The following is a 16,416-nucleotide window of genomic DNA, read 5'->3' as shown; positions in this document are numbered from 1 at the left end:
AACGTACCGACCTACTCCTGCATGACAAAAACACGGCAGCCGTGTAACTCAAGCAGGGGCGGAGCCAGGATTTGGACATAAAGGGGGCGAAGGAGACATATGATAGATTACTCTAAATAGGTACAACGTTTTTTAAAGGAAGTAGAATAAAAACAAAGATGACATGAAGAGTGTCTAAGGCTCATGATCTCTTTGTTATTGCAGCTAAAATCAACGATAAAAAAGGACAATAGTTAATAATCTTACACCCTTGATAGATATATGATTTTCGTCTTTTATGTAAGTAAATTGTATAGTTTATCAATAAAGATGTAAATAAAATAATCAATCTGAATTCTTAAGAGTAGAGCTTGTATATAACTGTACCTTGATTAGGTCAAGATGAGTAGACATAATTAACGAACAACCGATCGGATACCCAGATGCAGCGGTGGGCGGCAGTAGTGCATTGCTTTAAGAGCACCAGAAAAATCCAGTCAGTACATATGAAGTCCAGCGCGGCAACCATCGTCCATGAAGGGCCACGGAGATTAAAAAGAGATTGATGCATTAGACTACCTTTTAGGCTTCAGATCGTGTATATGTCATACCTTCAGATTTTAGGCTTCAGATTTCAGGCGGTAGTTTCCCTCCCTGGTGAGTGGCGGCAGGCGAGACGGCGGCGGCCCTGGAGTAGAAATAGGAATCATCTCTGTTCTGTGACCCTCGGCAGATGGCCTTTTTTTTAGAAACCCTCGGCAGATGGCCTAGGGCCTCGTAGATACAAAATACTTAATGTGGCCTAAAATACGTACATGACCACATGCCCAAATATGTCTTTGGTTTTTACTGGGCCGTGTAAATCTGTTGGGCTTAATTCCTAATTAATGCTAATTATATGCAGGCTGCCAATTTGTTACGCATAGTAGTTGCTGTACATCCTGTAGGGGGGCGAAGGGGGTGTCTGACCCCTGCTCGCACCCTCCTGTCTCCGCCCCTGAGCTCAAGCCATATCCGGATGTTTAGGCAGGTCATAGTGAAGGTAACATAAAGTACTAGTAACGCATTTGAGACTCGCAAATATACTTACGTGGCAGACAATTAAAAAAGAAAGATGATTATAATAGCATACTGTAACATAATAAATGTTATGTTACTAGAAGTATGTGTCATGCATGACAATAAATAAGACTACCTATGAGACTAGCCACAATGGGTAGTAGCATAGAGGCGGAGAGGAAAACAAGAAAACTTAATGTCTTTTTGCTAATTAATAGCATTGCATGCAATGAACTAACCACTGCATGTCATGTTTGGTAGCCTCAAGTCATTGAAAGCATGCACGGCCCACATCTCTTATTGGTTGATATGTCACAAAATAAGAAACGAGGAGGGAGTTAATGTATCGTGCCTAAGTGTTTTGGGATTATTTGGTTTTCGTAAGGTGACTTACACACCTTGACGGAGGGAGTAGTAATATGGGCAATGGGGAGTAACATATGTGTGGTAACAAGCAATACTTCATTTATTAGGCTATAGACTCATCTTGCCTTGATATATGTGATGTTACTCATACTATTAGTAACTAGCTATGTTACCACATGTCATTTTTTCATTTATTGTTTGCCACGTCATCTATTTTATCTAAATTATGTAATATTACTATCCATGTTACTCTCACTATCGGTGGTCTCATACTAAACTATGATACTATACATTATAAATATAATATTATACACTATTATCATATGCATAATACTAATACGATGCATGATATTTTCCATTATGACCAGCCTTACCAGGAAAGAAACTACTTTGTGGACGACGCATGCCCGGACGACAGCGACACGATGCGCAATCCAGCCGCTCACATGCGCTGGATGGTAAGCATGGACGGGCTGATATGTGATGTCGTGCACAAATCGGCCGACAGCGTCGTGTGCATAGCAGCTCTCTACCAGGAACGCGGTTGCACCCCGCAGCCACGGCAGCAGCTGCACCACACGGGCCTGCCCGCAAACACGCACGCATTCCAAGGCTCGGTCAGACCCCGCGACCGCAACCCGACGGAGGAGGAGAAACCCGGTTGGGGGGCGGGGCATCCGTGAACCCGAAGGAAACCACCACGCGCGCACGGCACGGCATGGCATGGCATGGGGAACGGAGCACCAACACGCGCGCCGGTCACGGGCGGAGACGGGGGCCGGCACGGTCTCCTGGGCGCGCACATTCCCCACACCCACCACCTCATTTTTGTTTTCACGTCTAAAAAAAAACTCATTTTTCTACTCCTCGATCCCGAACAGCACCGGTGGAGTGGAGTGCTCTGCTCATTGATGGTTCGTGCATGGGTTCCGGTGATCGACCCCCGGGCGGTCTCCGGATAACGATTCCAGCTAGCGCGGCCGGGCCGGCGCCGGCTCCACGTCCGCAGTGGCGAACTAACCCACTCCGCCTACCTCTACCTGCGACCATGCACGCACGCTGCCGTCCGGCTGGCCGGCCGGCCGGCCAAGTTCCTCGCTGCAACCACGAGAGGCCACGCTGGTGGGGAGAGCCGAACGTACGTACCGTCACCATCAACAGCTCTACGCACGTACGTACGTATCCTGCAGCCACAATACGGCCAGCGATACGACCACGACGCCGAGCGATCGACTGACACATTATTGAGGCCGCAGACACGTACAGACGTACAGTAGTGCATCTGAGGGGACAAGCCGGAGATGGGCGGCAGCGGCAGCACATGGGGGGCACATGCCCGCCGTCCCTCCGTCCTCGGCCACGGCGCTCCCGGGTAGGGACAGGACAGGATAGGGGAGAACGAACGAGACGAGCGCATACCCCACCCCACACACACTCGCCGCGATCGATGCAGGACACACATACACACTGCCGCAGCCCGCAGGCGTGCATGCATGCACTTGCCATCTTGACACCGGGAGATCATATCAATCGAGAGACACACTGGTTTTGCAATGCTTTGCTTGAACTAGCTGGGCAACCGGGGGTGGTGGGCGATGACGGGTGGGCCCGGCCCGCGCTCGTGTCGCGCTGCTGGGCCGCACCGGCGCATCGATCGCAGGTTGAGCCGCTCTAAACAAACAAAGGGTATTGAATATTTCTAAAAAAAAGGGTGTTGAATAACATACTCTACGAGTAGACGCCCAGACCGTGCCCATGCTTTGACTAATTAGGAAATGCTACCTGAGTTTGCACCATTTGCACAACGCACCTTGAGCTTTTTTCTCTCCAGTACGGACCAACTGAGCATACTTAACTACTAATCCAACAATGGAGTTTGACCAGTCCACGGCAAAAAAGAGAGAGAGGGAGAGAACCACGAGCTGGTTCACGTGCGAGCGATTACGAACAAGAGGACAGGACCAAGAGGGAGACATTTTTTTGTTACCGTGGCCCCTACAGTAGCATGCAGAATTCAAATGCAGTAAAAAAAAGTTACACAAGACTCGAAAGTTCACACGCAGCAGCAGCAGCTAGCGGTTGGATATTTCGATCTGGTTCGGTAAAAAGCAGGGCGGGGGCGCACGGACACGTGGGGCGTGCGCGCAGGGTCTGACACTGCCGGGCCCACCACCGTCTGAACTTTCGGCTCGGGGATCCACCGTGCACGCGTGTACCGTTGTAAAATTTGTGTGCGCCGATCTAGTACCCGCCCTGTCCGACTCTGCGTCACAGGTCCCTCCCTGTTTTTTTTCTAACAAACACTGTATAAACGCAGACACGGTCCTACACATAATAGGAAGATTGATAGCTCTTTTTCTTTTAATCGAAGATTGTTTGGTGATCTAGGAAGCTTGTCGTATTTTTTATCTTGTTCAAGATGATTCATATTTTTGATGAACTTTATAATGTAAATAGGTTTGTGTTCCTTATAAGAAAAAGTTGTTCCATTATATTTTAGAATGGTATGGTTAGGTATCAGTCGACGAAGATTTAACTAAGTCCGAATCGAGTGACATAACATGCAAGAGAAAAATAAACAAAAAAACTGAAAAGAATTTTTGTACGGATCTCAACATAAATCTCATGGATATAGCATCAACTGGGACCTACAAAATTCCCAGGAGACGGAGACTTAGCAAGACTGTTTTTAGAAGCCCCGCGGCATTTTTGCTTGAAGACATTCATAGCCATAATAGACCTGGAAAAAAGCAAAAATGCATGGGCATAGCCATAGCCCACAGGAGGCGTCATCATAACGGCAACTGTCCCGGGTGATTAGGAGCTTTAATCCCGGGGCCAAAGCACCTGAAAACGGCAAGCACTTGCCCTAATCACCCGTCATTAGAAAAGATAAAGTATCCGGCGCCCAGACATCTGGAGCCGCTCCCAGCCTCCAATCCGACCCCGGCGCGGCGCCTTTCCGCCTCCGGAGAGCGACGCCGCCGGGATCGCACCACCACCACCACCACCACCATCCCGTCCCCAAACGTCCTCCTCCTCCTCCGTCTCTCCACTGATCGAATTCGTTTTGGCTGCTGACATGATTTCCAACCGTACGTAATCGCCACCAGCGGTCTAATCTGATCTAATCTCATCTCCAAGGAGGGGAATAATCGTGGCTACCGGCATCACCTTTTCTTTTCAATCGCCCGGTTTTTCTGTTCTGGGCGATGATAATAATCCCGACGTCGCATTGGCATCCGTTTCACCCGATCTCCGGACGCGGACGGCGTGGGCACCCGTCGTTTTTTTTACGCGTCGCGAGAAAAGCATGTCCCCGCCGTTCCATCCCGTCGCCGTCCCCGCCCGGCAATGCGTTGCTACAATTGCGGAAAGCAACGGCACAGACCGAACTAGCATTGTAGATTCAGCAGGACAAAGGAGAAGGAGAAAGTCAAAAATCAAGAGGAAAAAACACAGCTTCAGTGCCGAGCAAGAAGGGACCATGATCCACGGCCGGCGCTGACACCTCGCCCTACCGCCGCTGCAGCACCGAGCGGTCCAACCCTCACCCTGACACGACACACGCCCACAGCACCGAGACCTGACGGACCTGTTCATTATCTTCATTCATCCAGTGAAGTGAAATTATACATACGTAAACACCAACACAACTAGCTAGCTATGCATCCGTATCTTGTTGCACTGTCTTGCAACACAGCGAGCAGAGCACTAGTGTATGTCATACATTGTGGTAGTATTCCTCTGTACTTTTTGGCTAAACATCGCACCTAATGTGCTACTATTACATGAGAACTACTACTACTAGTAGTGGCTATTATATTGGCGGTGGCCTTGCCAGGAGCTTGGTGGCACATCAATGGGGGGTTGGTGGCGGTGGTAGTATTGGTTGTTGTTGGTGGTGGTACTACTAGTAGTAGCAGCAGGAGTAATCGACTAACAGTAACTAATGCATATGGTAATGGTAATAATAGGAGGGGCCCTAAGTATCTGACACTGTTTTTGAAGCCTTGGGGTTGCTAGTAGTGGTAGTATTTTTTGTCCTTCGCCTCTTGTGGTCTGAATCAGCTGGTGCCCTGCCATCAGCTTGAGGAGAGGTGAAGGGAAAGAAGGTAAAAAAGGGGGGGCTGCTGAAACTAAAACTATGCTGCAACTTCTTCACTCTTTTTTTCCTATGTTGCACTATTCCTTTTTCTTTGCTGCTAGTATTCCTGCACGACATAGAGAAGGATCCAAGGTTAAGACACCATCATTCCGGTAAGTGAAAAAGGCATTGCATGATTTTACTGGGGAGCGAGGTGTTGATGGGCTGGTAAAAAGAGAGATGGGGGTGCTTACTATGATTAGGCAGTAGTATCACTCACTTCCATTCAGCGCTACTTTACATCCCGACCGCGCCGTGATCGGAGGACAGCCTGCATCCATCCATGATACCTTCAGCACACCAATCATGCAAATTTGCAATAGTGAATGGAACTATGCATGGGACATTGATAGAGATGGTGTCAAGCACCAGCACCTGGACATGGGGAAGAAGTAAGGTTTTGGTGAGGGTATGTCCAATGCTGGAGGTAGGAGATGGTGGTTAATGCCGCCGCCGTTCCTGGCACCATTGCCGTTGATGCCGCCGTTCCTGGCCGCGTTGCAACCGGTCGAGGCTGCGGCGGCGGCGATCTCCGACTCGGTGGGCGCGAAAGGATCACGGGCGAAGGCCCCCGACTTGGTCGGCGACGCGAACGGGCTGTCCGGCAGGTTATGCTCCGCGCTGCAGATTAGCACAACATAAGGGGCTAAAAGATCAGTTTGGTGAAATGCTTACTTCCCTGCACTGCTGGACGAAAGCTAAGTGTGATGAAAGGAACAAATGGTGATGATGATGGTGATTTGTTTAGCGTTAAATTCCACCTTTGGTCGCTGTCAGTGTTAGGGCTGGTGGTGGAATCGCCTGAGGTTTCATCCTTATCAGCTCCGTTGACCGCATTCTTGTGAGGGAAAAGGAAGCCGCAGCTATTGCCTTGCTCCCCTGTTGACACAAGATCAGCACGGCAAATGTGAGCAACACTGGATCTGTTGTGGCCAGGTAATAATAATAAGCTCTTCTCTGTTGGCCACACACAAGTAATACCGGAATCGGGCGGCGAATCAAGGGTCGGCGTGGCGGCAGAAGTGTGGGTGGGGCTGAACGGCTTCCCGATGGGGGTCGGCGCGGCGGTGGCGGCGGCGGCGGAGCGGGTCTTGAGGTCCAGCAGCTGCAGCCCCATGAGGCGCCGGCTCTGGAGCTCGATCGCCTGCTGCAGCTCCACCGCCTGCTGCTGCTCCTCCAGCTTCCTCCTCAGCAGCATCTCGTTGGCGCTGTTGGAGTGCTGCAGCATCCTCGCACCTGGAGCTCGATCCAACACAAGAATCTCAGCTCAGCACACGCTCACTCATCTTGCATATGAACATGAACAATCAACAAACATGGAAGTTGCAACAATGACGAACCAACAATCTGGTGCAGATCGAAGGGGTCTCTGGCGTCCAGCCCGGTGGGAGACCCGCAGCCGGAGAAGTCCACCCTCTCGCCCTGCTGCTTCCTGCAGAGCAACAGCGGGAATAAATGGTCATGGGGATGTTGCTGTTGGTTACTGCGGCCGGAAGCAAGCGGCAAAGGTCGCCGTGGGCTTGCCTGAACTTGTCGGGGACCTTGCCCTTCTCCTTGTAGGGCTTGACGAGCACGCGCGCGTCAAAGATGAAGTGCGGGTTGCCCTTGGCCAGGATCAGCTTCACCGTCTCCGGGTAGACGAAGGTGACGAACCCGAACATCCGCTTCTGCTGGTAGGGGATGCGCACGTCGTGGACTGGGCCGTAGATGCTGCGGTTCAGGGGAAGAGCACGGTTAATTCCGGTGAGACCTCCAGCCGGAGCTAGAGCTGTGGGTGCGAGCGAGCGAGCACGGTGAAGTACCTGAAGTAGTTGGAGACGTCCTCCTCGCGGAAGGTGCTGTCCGCCGGGAAGGTGAGGTAAATCTGCCGGGACCCCGGGTTCATCATGCTCGCGAAGTCGCCGCGGTCGAGGCGGGGGCGGTTCATGAACTTGTGCGCCTCGTCGCCGCCCAGCATCAGCGCCGCTGCGGCCGCCGCGGCCGCCGCCCTGCGAATCGGAGAGCAATCAGTGAGCCGCCCGCTGGTAGAAACGAGAGCGAGGAGCTCGTCGGTGGCGAGGGTGGTGGGTATTTAGTACCTTTGGCCGTCGTTTTGCTGCTGCTGCTGCTGCAGGAGCAAGCTGAGGCACTTGCTCGCCGCGGAGGGGGAGCCAGGGAGGGAGCCGGTGGGGGAGTAGGCGAAGCCGGCGGCGGCGGCCAGGCGCTGGGACTTGGAGCGGAGGAGGAAGTCCTGGCACTGCTGCTCCACGGAGGCCTGGTCCATCTTGGCGCCGGCGAGGTCGTCGGGGAGGCCGCCGTGCACGAACCGGCAGGCGCTCCCGTTTTTGCAGTACCCGCGCGCGTAGTAGAGGCAGGGCTTCCAGCCGAGGCCGTCGCCGCCCCCGAAGCAGAGCTCGCTCACCGACGCGCTCCTGCGGTGCCCGGGCCCGTGGTTGGCCCACGCGGCGCCGTACGGGAAGAGCCCGCCGTCGCCGCCGCCGCTGGGGCTGCGGCACTCGCCGTTGTCGAAGAGCGGGAGCTGCTGACGCCCTCCCCCGCCGCCCATGCCTCCCTCGCTGAGGAACGCGAGCTGGTCCTGCAGGTGGAGCTCGTCGAGGATCAGCGAGTCCCCGCCGAAGAAGGGTGACTGCGGGCCCCCGCCCCCGCCGTTGGCCGGGCTCATCAGCTGCTCCTCCCCGACGCCCGCCATCTCCTCCGCGGCGCTGCCATTGCTGACGCTGTTGCTCCTGGAGAACACCGGCGGCGGGGCCCAGGACGAGGGCGAGGAGACCGAGAGCGGCGAGGGCGCCGTGCCCCCGCCGCAGCCGCCACGCCCCGAGTTCTGGCGCGAGAGCATGAAGGGCGAGGAGTGGCCGGCGGAGGTGGGCGTGGCGGGGCCCGAGGCCGAGGCCGGGAGCAGGCCGAGGTCCTTGCGCGCCTTGGCCATGACGGCGAGCAGCAGCGCCTCCGGGCCGAAGGCGAGGCGTATCATCTCCTTCTCGCCGTGGTCCTGGATGAGCAGCAGCCCCATGATCTTGGCCGCGTGGTCCGGGTCCAGCCCCTGGATCCGCGCGAACACCACCTTCGTCGCCTCGTACGCGTCCATGCCGCCGATCGACCAAGCTCGCTCGCTCAACTCAACCAAACCCAGCACACAACCTCACACCCCTTCTTCCTCCTCCCGCCCTCCTCCCGTCCTCGCACAGCACAACAACTAGCTAGAGAGCGAGCTGGAGCCGGAGACCAGCGACTCCATGAATCCCCGGAGCTCGGTGGTGGCAAGGGTTAGCTAGCGAGCTATGCTACTTGCACCGGCAGCACCTTCCCTTCCCTTCCCTTCCCTTCCGTCCCCCTCGAGCTATGCTACTTGCACCGGCAGCACCGGCAGCACCTATGTATAAGCTGGCCGCCGTCCCTTTTCCTGGGAGGAGAGGACGAGGGTGCCGCCGGCGATTGGCAAAACCTCGCGAGGGGGTCCCTGCAAAACGCGCCTGTCCTGCGGTGTTTTTATCTGCCGCTGCGGTGTTTTTTTCCCCGCTCGTCTCAGGAGGGAGGGAGGCGGGATAGATAGATAGATCTGGATCTCCGTGGCCCCATTTATAAAAGGGAGTACCTAAAATTCATCTAGATGAGATATAATTTGATCTCAATTATTTGAAAAACAAGAACATATACCATTCACGTCAGCACACACATCTTATAGCATCACATCCAATGATTATAAAAGATGAATGATACCAAATTATATCTTATCTAGATGAGTTATGACAAAACTGTCTATAAAAACTCGATCCACCGCCTCTGTCACCGCCTTTTCTTTTCTCTGCATTCCTCCTGTGCTCTCTGGGGGCAGCGGGCGGATAGGAATGCCAAATTACCAATAGTGGCACCGTCATCCAGTCAATCAATCAGGCGGTAAAAAGCGGTGCTACTGCGCCGTGATTTTGAGTTTTTACTGTTGTTACCGCTGCGTGCGCGGGCGGCCGGGGTGGATCTGTGCGTGCGTGATTGACTGGAACGGCCGCGATCTGGGGTGCTGACCGGACCGGGGCCCAGCGGCCCACGCGGCGGCGCCCACTCCGGTCGCCGTCCCGCCCCGCTTTTGTCCTTTGCCGCGTCGCCGCTGCTCCCTGCCGCTGCCGCTGCGGCGGCCTTTCGCGATAAGAATGGCGCCCGGCCCGGCCCGCCATTTTTATACTCCTTTCCTCCGTTTGATTTGATACCCGTAGCAGAGCTAAAGCTGGAGTAGCCTCCCTCGTTCGCCTTTCCGTCGCTTCACAAGGTTTTGTTTACTCCCAGATCCTTGTCGCTTGCCCCACTGCTGTGCAAACCCGACTACTCTTCTCTCTTTTGAACCCAGATGATTATTGTTCTCTGGTTAGTAGCACTGATCTTATTAGTGGCCCTAATTGACGCCGATTTTTTTGCTTCTGCAAACGGACGAGTAGCTTTTTTCGGGACGAGCCGCGCGGAGCGGGGAGTGCGTATCGGGGTCGGGCGAGCGCGAGCCCCGTCATCCTCCGTTGCTCGCGTACGTACGTCCTTGTCGCCGTCGCTTTCCTTGCTCCTCCCTCGGCCTCCACTGGCCACGGATCAAACCCAAAATTTCGAGTGTAAAATACTCTCCCATCATGCACAAGCTATCGAATAATGGAGCGTGCATAAAAAACGATCGGGATAAACCGCAATTTCCACGTCACTCTCAGTCGGGGCCCGCCCGTTCTGTTCGCTTGTTGTTGGGCGCGCGCGCGACGGGCGCTGTCTGTCCCCCCTGCTGCTGCCGCGTCAGCCCCCGTTACGTGTACCAGATCGGATTACCTTGCGACCGTGCGGGTCGGTCTCCCGGCCGGTCGCGCGGCAGATCGATCATCATCCGCTGGCGCGGCCAGTGCGCGGCGAGAGCCGGGAGCGGCTGGAGTTCACGGCCTCGCGTCGTGGGAAACAGCAGCGAGAGGCTGCGAACTTGGTCGCGGGGCAGGGGAAAGACGAAAGCCAAGTGTGATTGGCGCTGATGCCCACGGATGAGGGGTGAACATGGCGCGAACAGAAGCGACGACCCTGGGCCTGGGGGAATGCACGGGGGCTTTTGGCCCGGCTTTTCCCGCTGCCCGGCCCCCGCCTCCTCTCTTTTCACCGCCTTTCGCGTGCACGCGCGCAGGCACGGCACGGCACGGCGCGGCGAGGAGTGGCATCCCGTGCGCGCGCACATGGAGGCTCCATCGTTTTCTGCTGCCTGGGATGCGCGAGCTACACTCCGTTGCTCGGCTCCTTTCCGTTTTCTACCACCCGTTTTATAAGAGTTTGGAGGGCCGCCTCGCCGTCTCTGTCTCTTTCGCCTTTCACCTCTTCACTTCCGGCTCATACCGTATGGAAGTAGCAATGATTTTTTTTTAGCATCAGTACTGACACAAGCGCTCATATACACGCGCATACAATCTCTATAAACGCACACACGCACACGAAGTAGCAATGATTGAACCCGGCGGAAATGTCTTACGAGCAAGTAGTAGATACCGTATGGTTGCGCCACAGCGGGGGAACGGGAAATGGATACGACGTCGCGTGACCACGTCATGTCGCCTGTCTGGACGGAACGCGGCACAAGCGCTACCGCGCAACCACACGTACCCTGTTACGTACACTGGTCATTCGTCAAACGCACGGCGGCCCGTCGACAGACAGCGCGCCCCCTGCCGCTCTGTGGCCGCAGCGCATGTGACACGCCGTATTGAATCCGCTCTGTGCATGGCCATGCCTGACAGCGAGCCGGACGGGCCACGGCCGCCTGTCCTCTAGCTACCGCGGTTCAAATTGTGCATGGAGTGGTAGTGGTGTTTTTGAACTGGATGGATCTTTGCTTTCGATTAGTCTATGATTCGCGTCACGCTCTCAGACACACACGCACGCGCGCAGGGTACGTACGCGTGAGCGTTCACGTAAAAATTGCTTTGTTTACGGTACGTGGGGAGTAGATTGGAGCGTGGGGCCCACCGGCGCGTACGAAAAAGAAAGGGGGGGAAAGGCGCTCCCAGTTCAAGAGCCTCACATGGAGGGAGGGGGGCGCGGCCTGTCCCGATCGGGTGTGCCGAGTCACCGTGTGGCCAGGTTTGTGGCCGGATCGAGTGTCAGTCACGTCGGCCGTTGTGTTCCGACCAAGTGCCCTACTTGCTCTCTTCTTCCTTTTCCCTTTTCCGTTTTGTGAACGGAAATACGCACTGCGAGCGAACTAGGCACAGGCGAGAACAAAAAGGCATGTCGTTCTCCGAAAACAGCCAGCGAATTTTGGTGAAAACGTACCTGAATCTTTTGGTCTGCTTGGGGTTTGGTGCATCTTGGTCGAGATACATTGCGTGCATTTGGTGTGTGCGAGGTGTATCTGTGGTCCACAGTATTGAGGGAGATCTAGTACGAGCGTATGTCGGACGTCTGAGTTTTTACGTAGTAGGTAGTACGATTTTCTATCAACATGTCCGGAAATTTGTGAGCATATCAATGCTGAGAAGAGAGTTTGCGTTGAGGCTTGTACCGTCCGCGGCGTGCGCGACACGCCGCGTGTGGGACGACTCCATGAAAACATGGCTGTGTTCATAGATTGGTCCCGGTAAAACACAAGGTGTATGAATACCTGAGTTGGTACAACGTGGACCTTGTTGGCACGGCCGGCACCCGGCAGCAAACCAAACCAAACCAAACCAAACCGGGGACCGTATTAAATTGCAACTATTCTTGGGTTCCGGTTAGTAGTGGTGTAATACATTTGATTGATGTACCGTTGTTCCCGGAGAACGTTTTGTGTATGTACTGTCATCTTGCTTCAACTTGGTGTTGATCTTGCAATTATTTTAGTCATTTTCCGATTGGCCAGATTAGCCTGGTCAGTTGAGTCCATTGACTACTTACGGCATCTACAGTCAGACACAAATACGGCTCCTTAAACGACTGCGACTGCCGACGCGCCCGGGCGCTGCCCTGGAGAGCGTCGGACGGCATCTCGAAAGCCATGTTGGACAATAAAACTCTTCATATCAGAACCCTTAGATCCTTGAACGTTGATCATATAGCATAACTTGTCACAATTCAATAACGCAACGAAGCAAAATAAACCGCAATTCAACAATTCGAACATGGCATAATGAAATTCAACATGCAGGTCATGACTGGCCAACATGATCGAATCACTCGCCGACCGCCATCCATACCGCGTTTGTTGTTACGGCCGCCGCTCTACGCAAGTTGATCTCCTTATTCCTCCCCTCAAGCCACTTTTTGACTTCCGGGTCCAAGAGGCTTGCGACCGCCAACACTATCCTCAGTTCCTTCATCTTTTGAGCAAGTTGCAACCTTTCCTTCTCAAGTTCGGACATTCTCGAACTCCCATTTGACACACACATTTTATTTCTCCCTCTTAATTTGCAACTTGTTGTTCATCCTCTCCCAGCCTCAGTCCGTCCCCTCTTTTTGTGCATCCAACATGATCTTATATATGTCCTCTTTCTTCTCCCCCCTCCTGGAAAAAATGTCCGTCCATTTGGCGGACATTTTACTCGATGCAACGTCATAGACGGTCGTCCCCTTCTCCCACTTGTTTCCCTTCACTAGGCGGTTCTTCATGGGCACGGTGACTCGTCCATTCTCCCCTACAACTTTTCCTCTTCTTCATCCAATCAAATGGATTGTTGAGAGCTCGAGCCATAAGTTTTCTTCAACCTCTAGTTGCTATTCTTGAGGTCATCAACAAGACGTTGCCATCTTCGTTTGTCGTTTAACTTCTTCCAACAATAGCTTAAACCGAATGGCTTCTTCTTAGATAGAGTGATGATACGTCTCAAACGAACATATAATTTATGGAGTATTCATGCAATATTTACATCATTTATACTCTCCGTGATCCATATCAATTGTCGGATGTATGTAGATGTATTTTCAGTGCTAGATACATCTGTTTAAGCAACAATTAATATAGATTGGAGGGAGTATATGATTTTGGCACAATATTATATTATATTTATTTGGACTTACATATAAACCAGTGGAGAGGCTAGTTCCTATTTTCTATTGTCGGTTTTTAGGTGAAAAATTCAATGACCGGATTGAGCTGGATTTTTTTGTGATTTTTTATGAAATAAACTACTATTGGAGCCAGAAGATGAAAGCCGAGGGAGCGACGAGGGCTCCACATGGCCTACCCACACGGGCACCCCCTGGTCGTGTCGTGGGCCTGTGTGGCTTCTCCTTAAGTCAGTTGGGGCTCTAATTTTACCGCAAGAAAGCTATTGAAATAGTAAAATTCCCTTTAAAATTTCAGCCCCATCAGAGTTATGAATCTCCGGCTATAAAAGAAATGGTGATCGGCCTCAGAAAAGTACCAAAGAGAGAGAGAGAGAGAGAGAGAGAGAGAGAGAGAGAGAGAGAGAGAGAGAGAGAGATTAGATCCAATCTCAGAGGCGCTCTCACCCTCCGGGAGCCAGGGAGGCTAAGGACCAGAGGCCAGTGAAAAATAGGAAGGAGGGGGCCTATCCCCCCTCTCTCTAGCTCCGCCGGGGAAACCAATATCGCCGCCATCGTCTCCATCAACTTCAATGGCTTCATCAACATCTCAATCACCTTCCTCCCTCTCTATTCAGTGCTCCTCTCTCCCACAACCCATTGTAATCCCCTACTTGAACGTGATGTTGGATGCTATTAAATGTTATATGATGGTTTCTTGCATCTTCTATATGTCTAAGTACATTATTTTTGTCTGATGGGTTGATTGGTGAAGTTCCATGGTTGGTTTGAGTTGCATGTTGTTATGTTGTTGTCCTTTGGTGCCCATTAGATGAGTGAGCGCATGGATCACACCTTAGAGTTAGTAGTATGTTGATAGGATTATGCATACAACGGTTGGAGTGATAGAATTACCTCACCCCACCATAGAAATTGATGCATATGGGATGAAAGTGTTGGTGCAATGATTTGCCTCCTTGTGTTTTGAAGATTGCTAAAAATAGGCATGGATTGATTTGCTTACTAGTGCATACAGAGAGAAATAGTCCATGCAATCCCGAGAAGAATGATGTATTCGGAGAGAAGTTCGAAGAACTTCACCAAGATTATCTGCTTTGTAGAGAAGGTTGGGCTACATGTTGAGAATACATGGAAGCGAAAGTCTGCATCAAAGGAATTGACCCGTTAAAATTATTGCTGACGTGAAGCAATATTCGTTCGGAGTGTCCGAGGAAAAATGACTGCAGTCGAGAAGTTGAAGACGAAGTGAAGACATAGCATTCCTTTCTTTGTTTGTCTTTTTCTTATTTGAATCATAGGATGTCCATACTATTAAGAGGGGTATAGGTTCTCAATGCTTCTGATGTGATGCATATCCGAAACCTATGAAAGACTGAGAGAAATTTCTTTGTGCCCTGAATGATTACATGTCATCAGAAGACGTTGTTCTTCGGTACTGTAGGACACATCATTCAGACCGAGGAGTTAGAATTTCTTGCTCTGCGAGGAATATTACTGTTGTGCTCAAAATCAGACCATTGGAAACATGCCATTCGGTCATTGGCTGATATGCGTGTCCAATTTGATCATTTTCCACCACAGAAGGTTGCGGCTATAAATAACCACCCCGCACCAACATCGTCTGTTGGCTGCTCCGCTTAAGATTTCTGAGAAGATTGATTGAGCACCCCCTCTCGAGAGATTTGAGCTTAAGATCCACCGAGAGAAAACCAAGAGCCAAAACTTAGAGAGTGGTTGAGAATCACAATTGTTCTGAGTTACAGTTCTTATACCAATTAGTCTTGAGAGTTGCACACTCTCCAGACGGATAGGTGTCGGCTTGAGTGTCGGAGAGTAATTGTGTACACCAAGAAAAGTCTTCAGCAATTAAGAGTAGTTGTGGTTCACGAAGAAGGCCGTCGAACGTTTAGAGATCACCGACAAGTATCTACCACGTGTGAAATCAACTAGAGTCTGATCAGCTCCGAGTTGAAAGAGAACAAGACAAAGAGAGGTTTGCTCCTGTGTTCAATCACAAGTCCTCCAACCAGACGTATTCCTTTGGCAAAAGGGCGAGCTGGTCTACCAAATTCATATGTCGCCATCAAGCACCACCAGTTCATTCAACTCTACTACAATTCCTTCAGTAATTTACTTTTGTGCTCTGTATCTAATAGATATATATGATCTGTTGCTTGAGTTGGTTGTTCTCAAAGTTGTACGTATGTATGTGCGTCTCCTAGTTCTGTGGTGTTACTTTGTCATTCAACTAACTTATATTCTTAGTAACTTTTCACAATAGTTTGCATTCGCTAGTATCTGTGTTTTGTTCCTCGTGCTTGCTTCTCTATTTGTCGTAGTTGTTCTTCGTACCTCTTCTACTTTCAAGCATTCTAGTTCATCTCTGTTTACCATCTTATGCCGCTCTACCTACTAGCATACAACATTTCCATCGTAATCATTAAACCTGTGATCTTTTATGCATGAACAATTATAGCATCTTTTCTCGAAAGATTTTCTCATCTCTAATTTATATGTCAGCTCTCATTCTACCGAACTTACTCTGCTGCAGTGTTTGGGTTCGGTTCAAACTCCCAAAAGAATTTTTGAATCTCGCATTCACCCCCCTCTGGTCGATATACTCTCGGTCCTTACTTTGTCATTCAACTAAATTATATTCTTAGTAACTTTTCACAATAGTTTGCATTCGCTAGTATGTGTGTTTTGTTCCTCGTGCTTGCTTCTCTGTTTGTCGTAGTTGTTCTTCGTACCTCTTCTACTTTCAAGCATTCTAGTTCATCTCTGTTTACCATCTTATGCTGCTCAACCTGCTAGCATACAACATTTCCATTGTAATCATCAAACCTGTGATCTGTTATGCATGAACAATTGTAGCATTT

The 16,416-nt window shown here is 51.5% G+C and overlaps 1 protein-coding gene across 2 annotated transcripts; it reads right to left on the bottom strand.

Annotated features, from left to right (window-relative positions):
* Positions 1-4,991: 4,991 nt before the first annotated feature.
* On the bottom strand, positions 4,992-9,047 carry LOC119353249 (zinc finger CCCH domain-containing protein 53-like). Of its 2 annotated transcripts, none has more exons than XM_037619842.1 (9): positions 7,630-9,047; positions 7,354-7,539; positions 7,076-7,261; positions 6,892-6,983; positions 6,524-6,787; positions 6,313-6,430; positions 5,927-6,172; positions 5,746-5,822; positions 4,992-5,618 (listed from the first exon to the last, which is right to left on the bottom strand). In XM_037619842.1, the coding sequence occupies exons 1-8, from the start codon at positions 8,634-8,636 to the stop codon at positions 5,789-5,791; spliced, it is 2,133 nt and encodes a 710-aa protein (XP_037475739.1). In that variant the 5' UTR covers positions 8,637-9,047; the 3' UTR covers positions 4,992-5,618; positions 5,746-5,788. The 2 variants fall into 2 exon arrangements, with proteins under 2 accessions (XP_037475739.1, XP_037475740.1); XM_037619843.1 differs by having other exon boundaries at positions 6,533-6,787; positions 7,630-9,040.
* Positions 9,048-16,416: the final 7,369 nt, after the last annotated feature.

The sequence above is a fragment of the Triticum dicoccoides genome, chromosome 2A (assembly GCF_002162155.2).
Source record: "Triticum dicoccoides isolate Atlit2015 ecotype Zavitan chromosome 2A, WEW_v2.0, whole genome shotgun sequence".
NCBI lineage: Eukaryota > Viridiplantae > Streptophyta > Magnoliopsida > Poales > Poaceae > Triticum > Triticum dicoccoides.
Note: the sequence above shows the minus strand (reverse complement) of the source record. Positions and strands in the feature narration are given on the sequence as shown.

Bases quoted from the DNA above. Each gene is read 5' to 3' on its own strand.
- LOC119353249 (XM_037619842.1), bottom strand. From the start codon at position 8,636: ATGGACGCGTACGAGGCGACGAAGGTGGTGTTCGCGCGGATCCAGGGG. The intron at 6,431-6,523 runs GTGTGTGGCCAA...TTGTGTCAACAG, and splicing joins GCCCGATTCCGGTATTACTT to GGGAGCAAGGCAATAGCTGC. The intron at 5,823-5,926 runs GTGCTGGTGCTT...GGATGGATGCAG, and splicing joins TACTTCTTCCCCATGTCCAG to GCTGTCCTCCGATCACGGCG.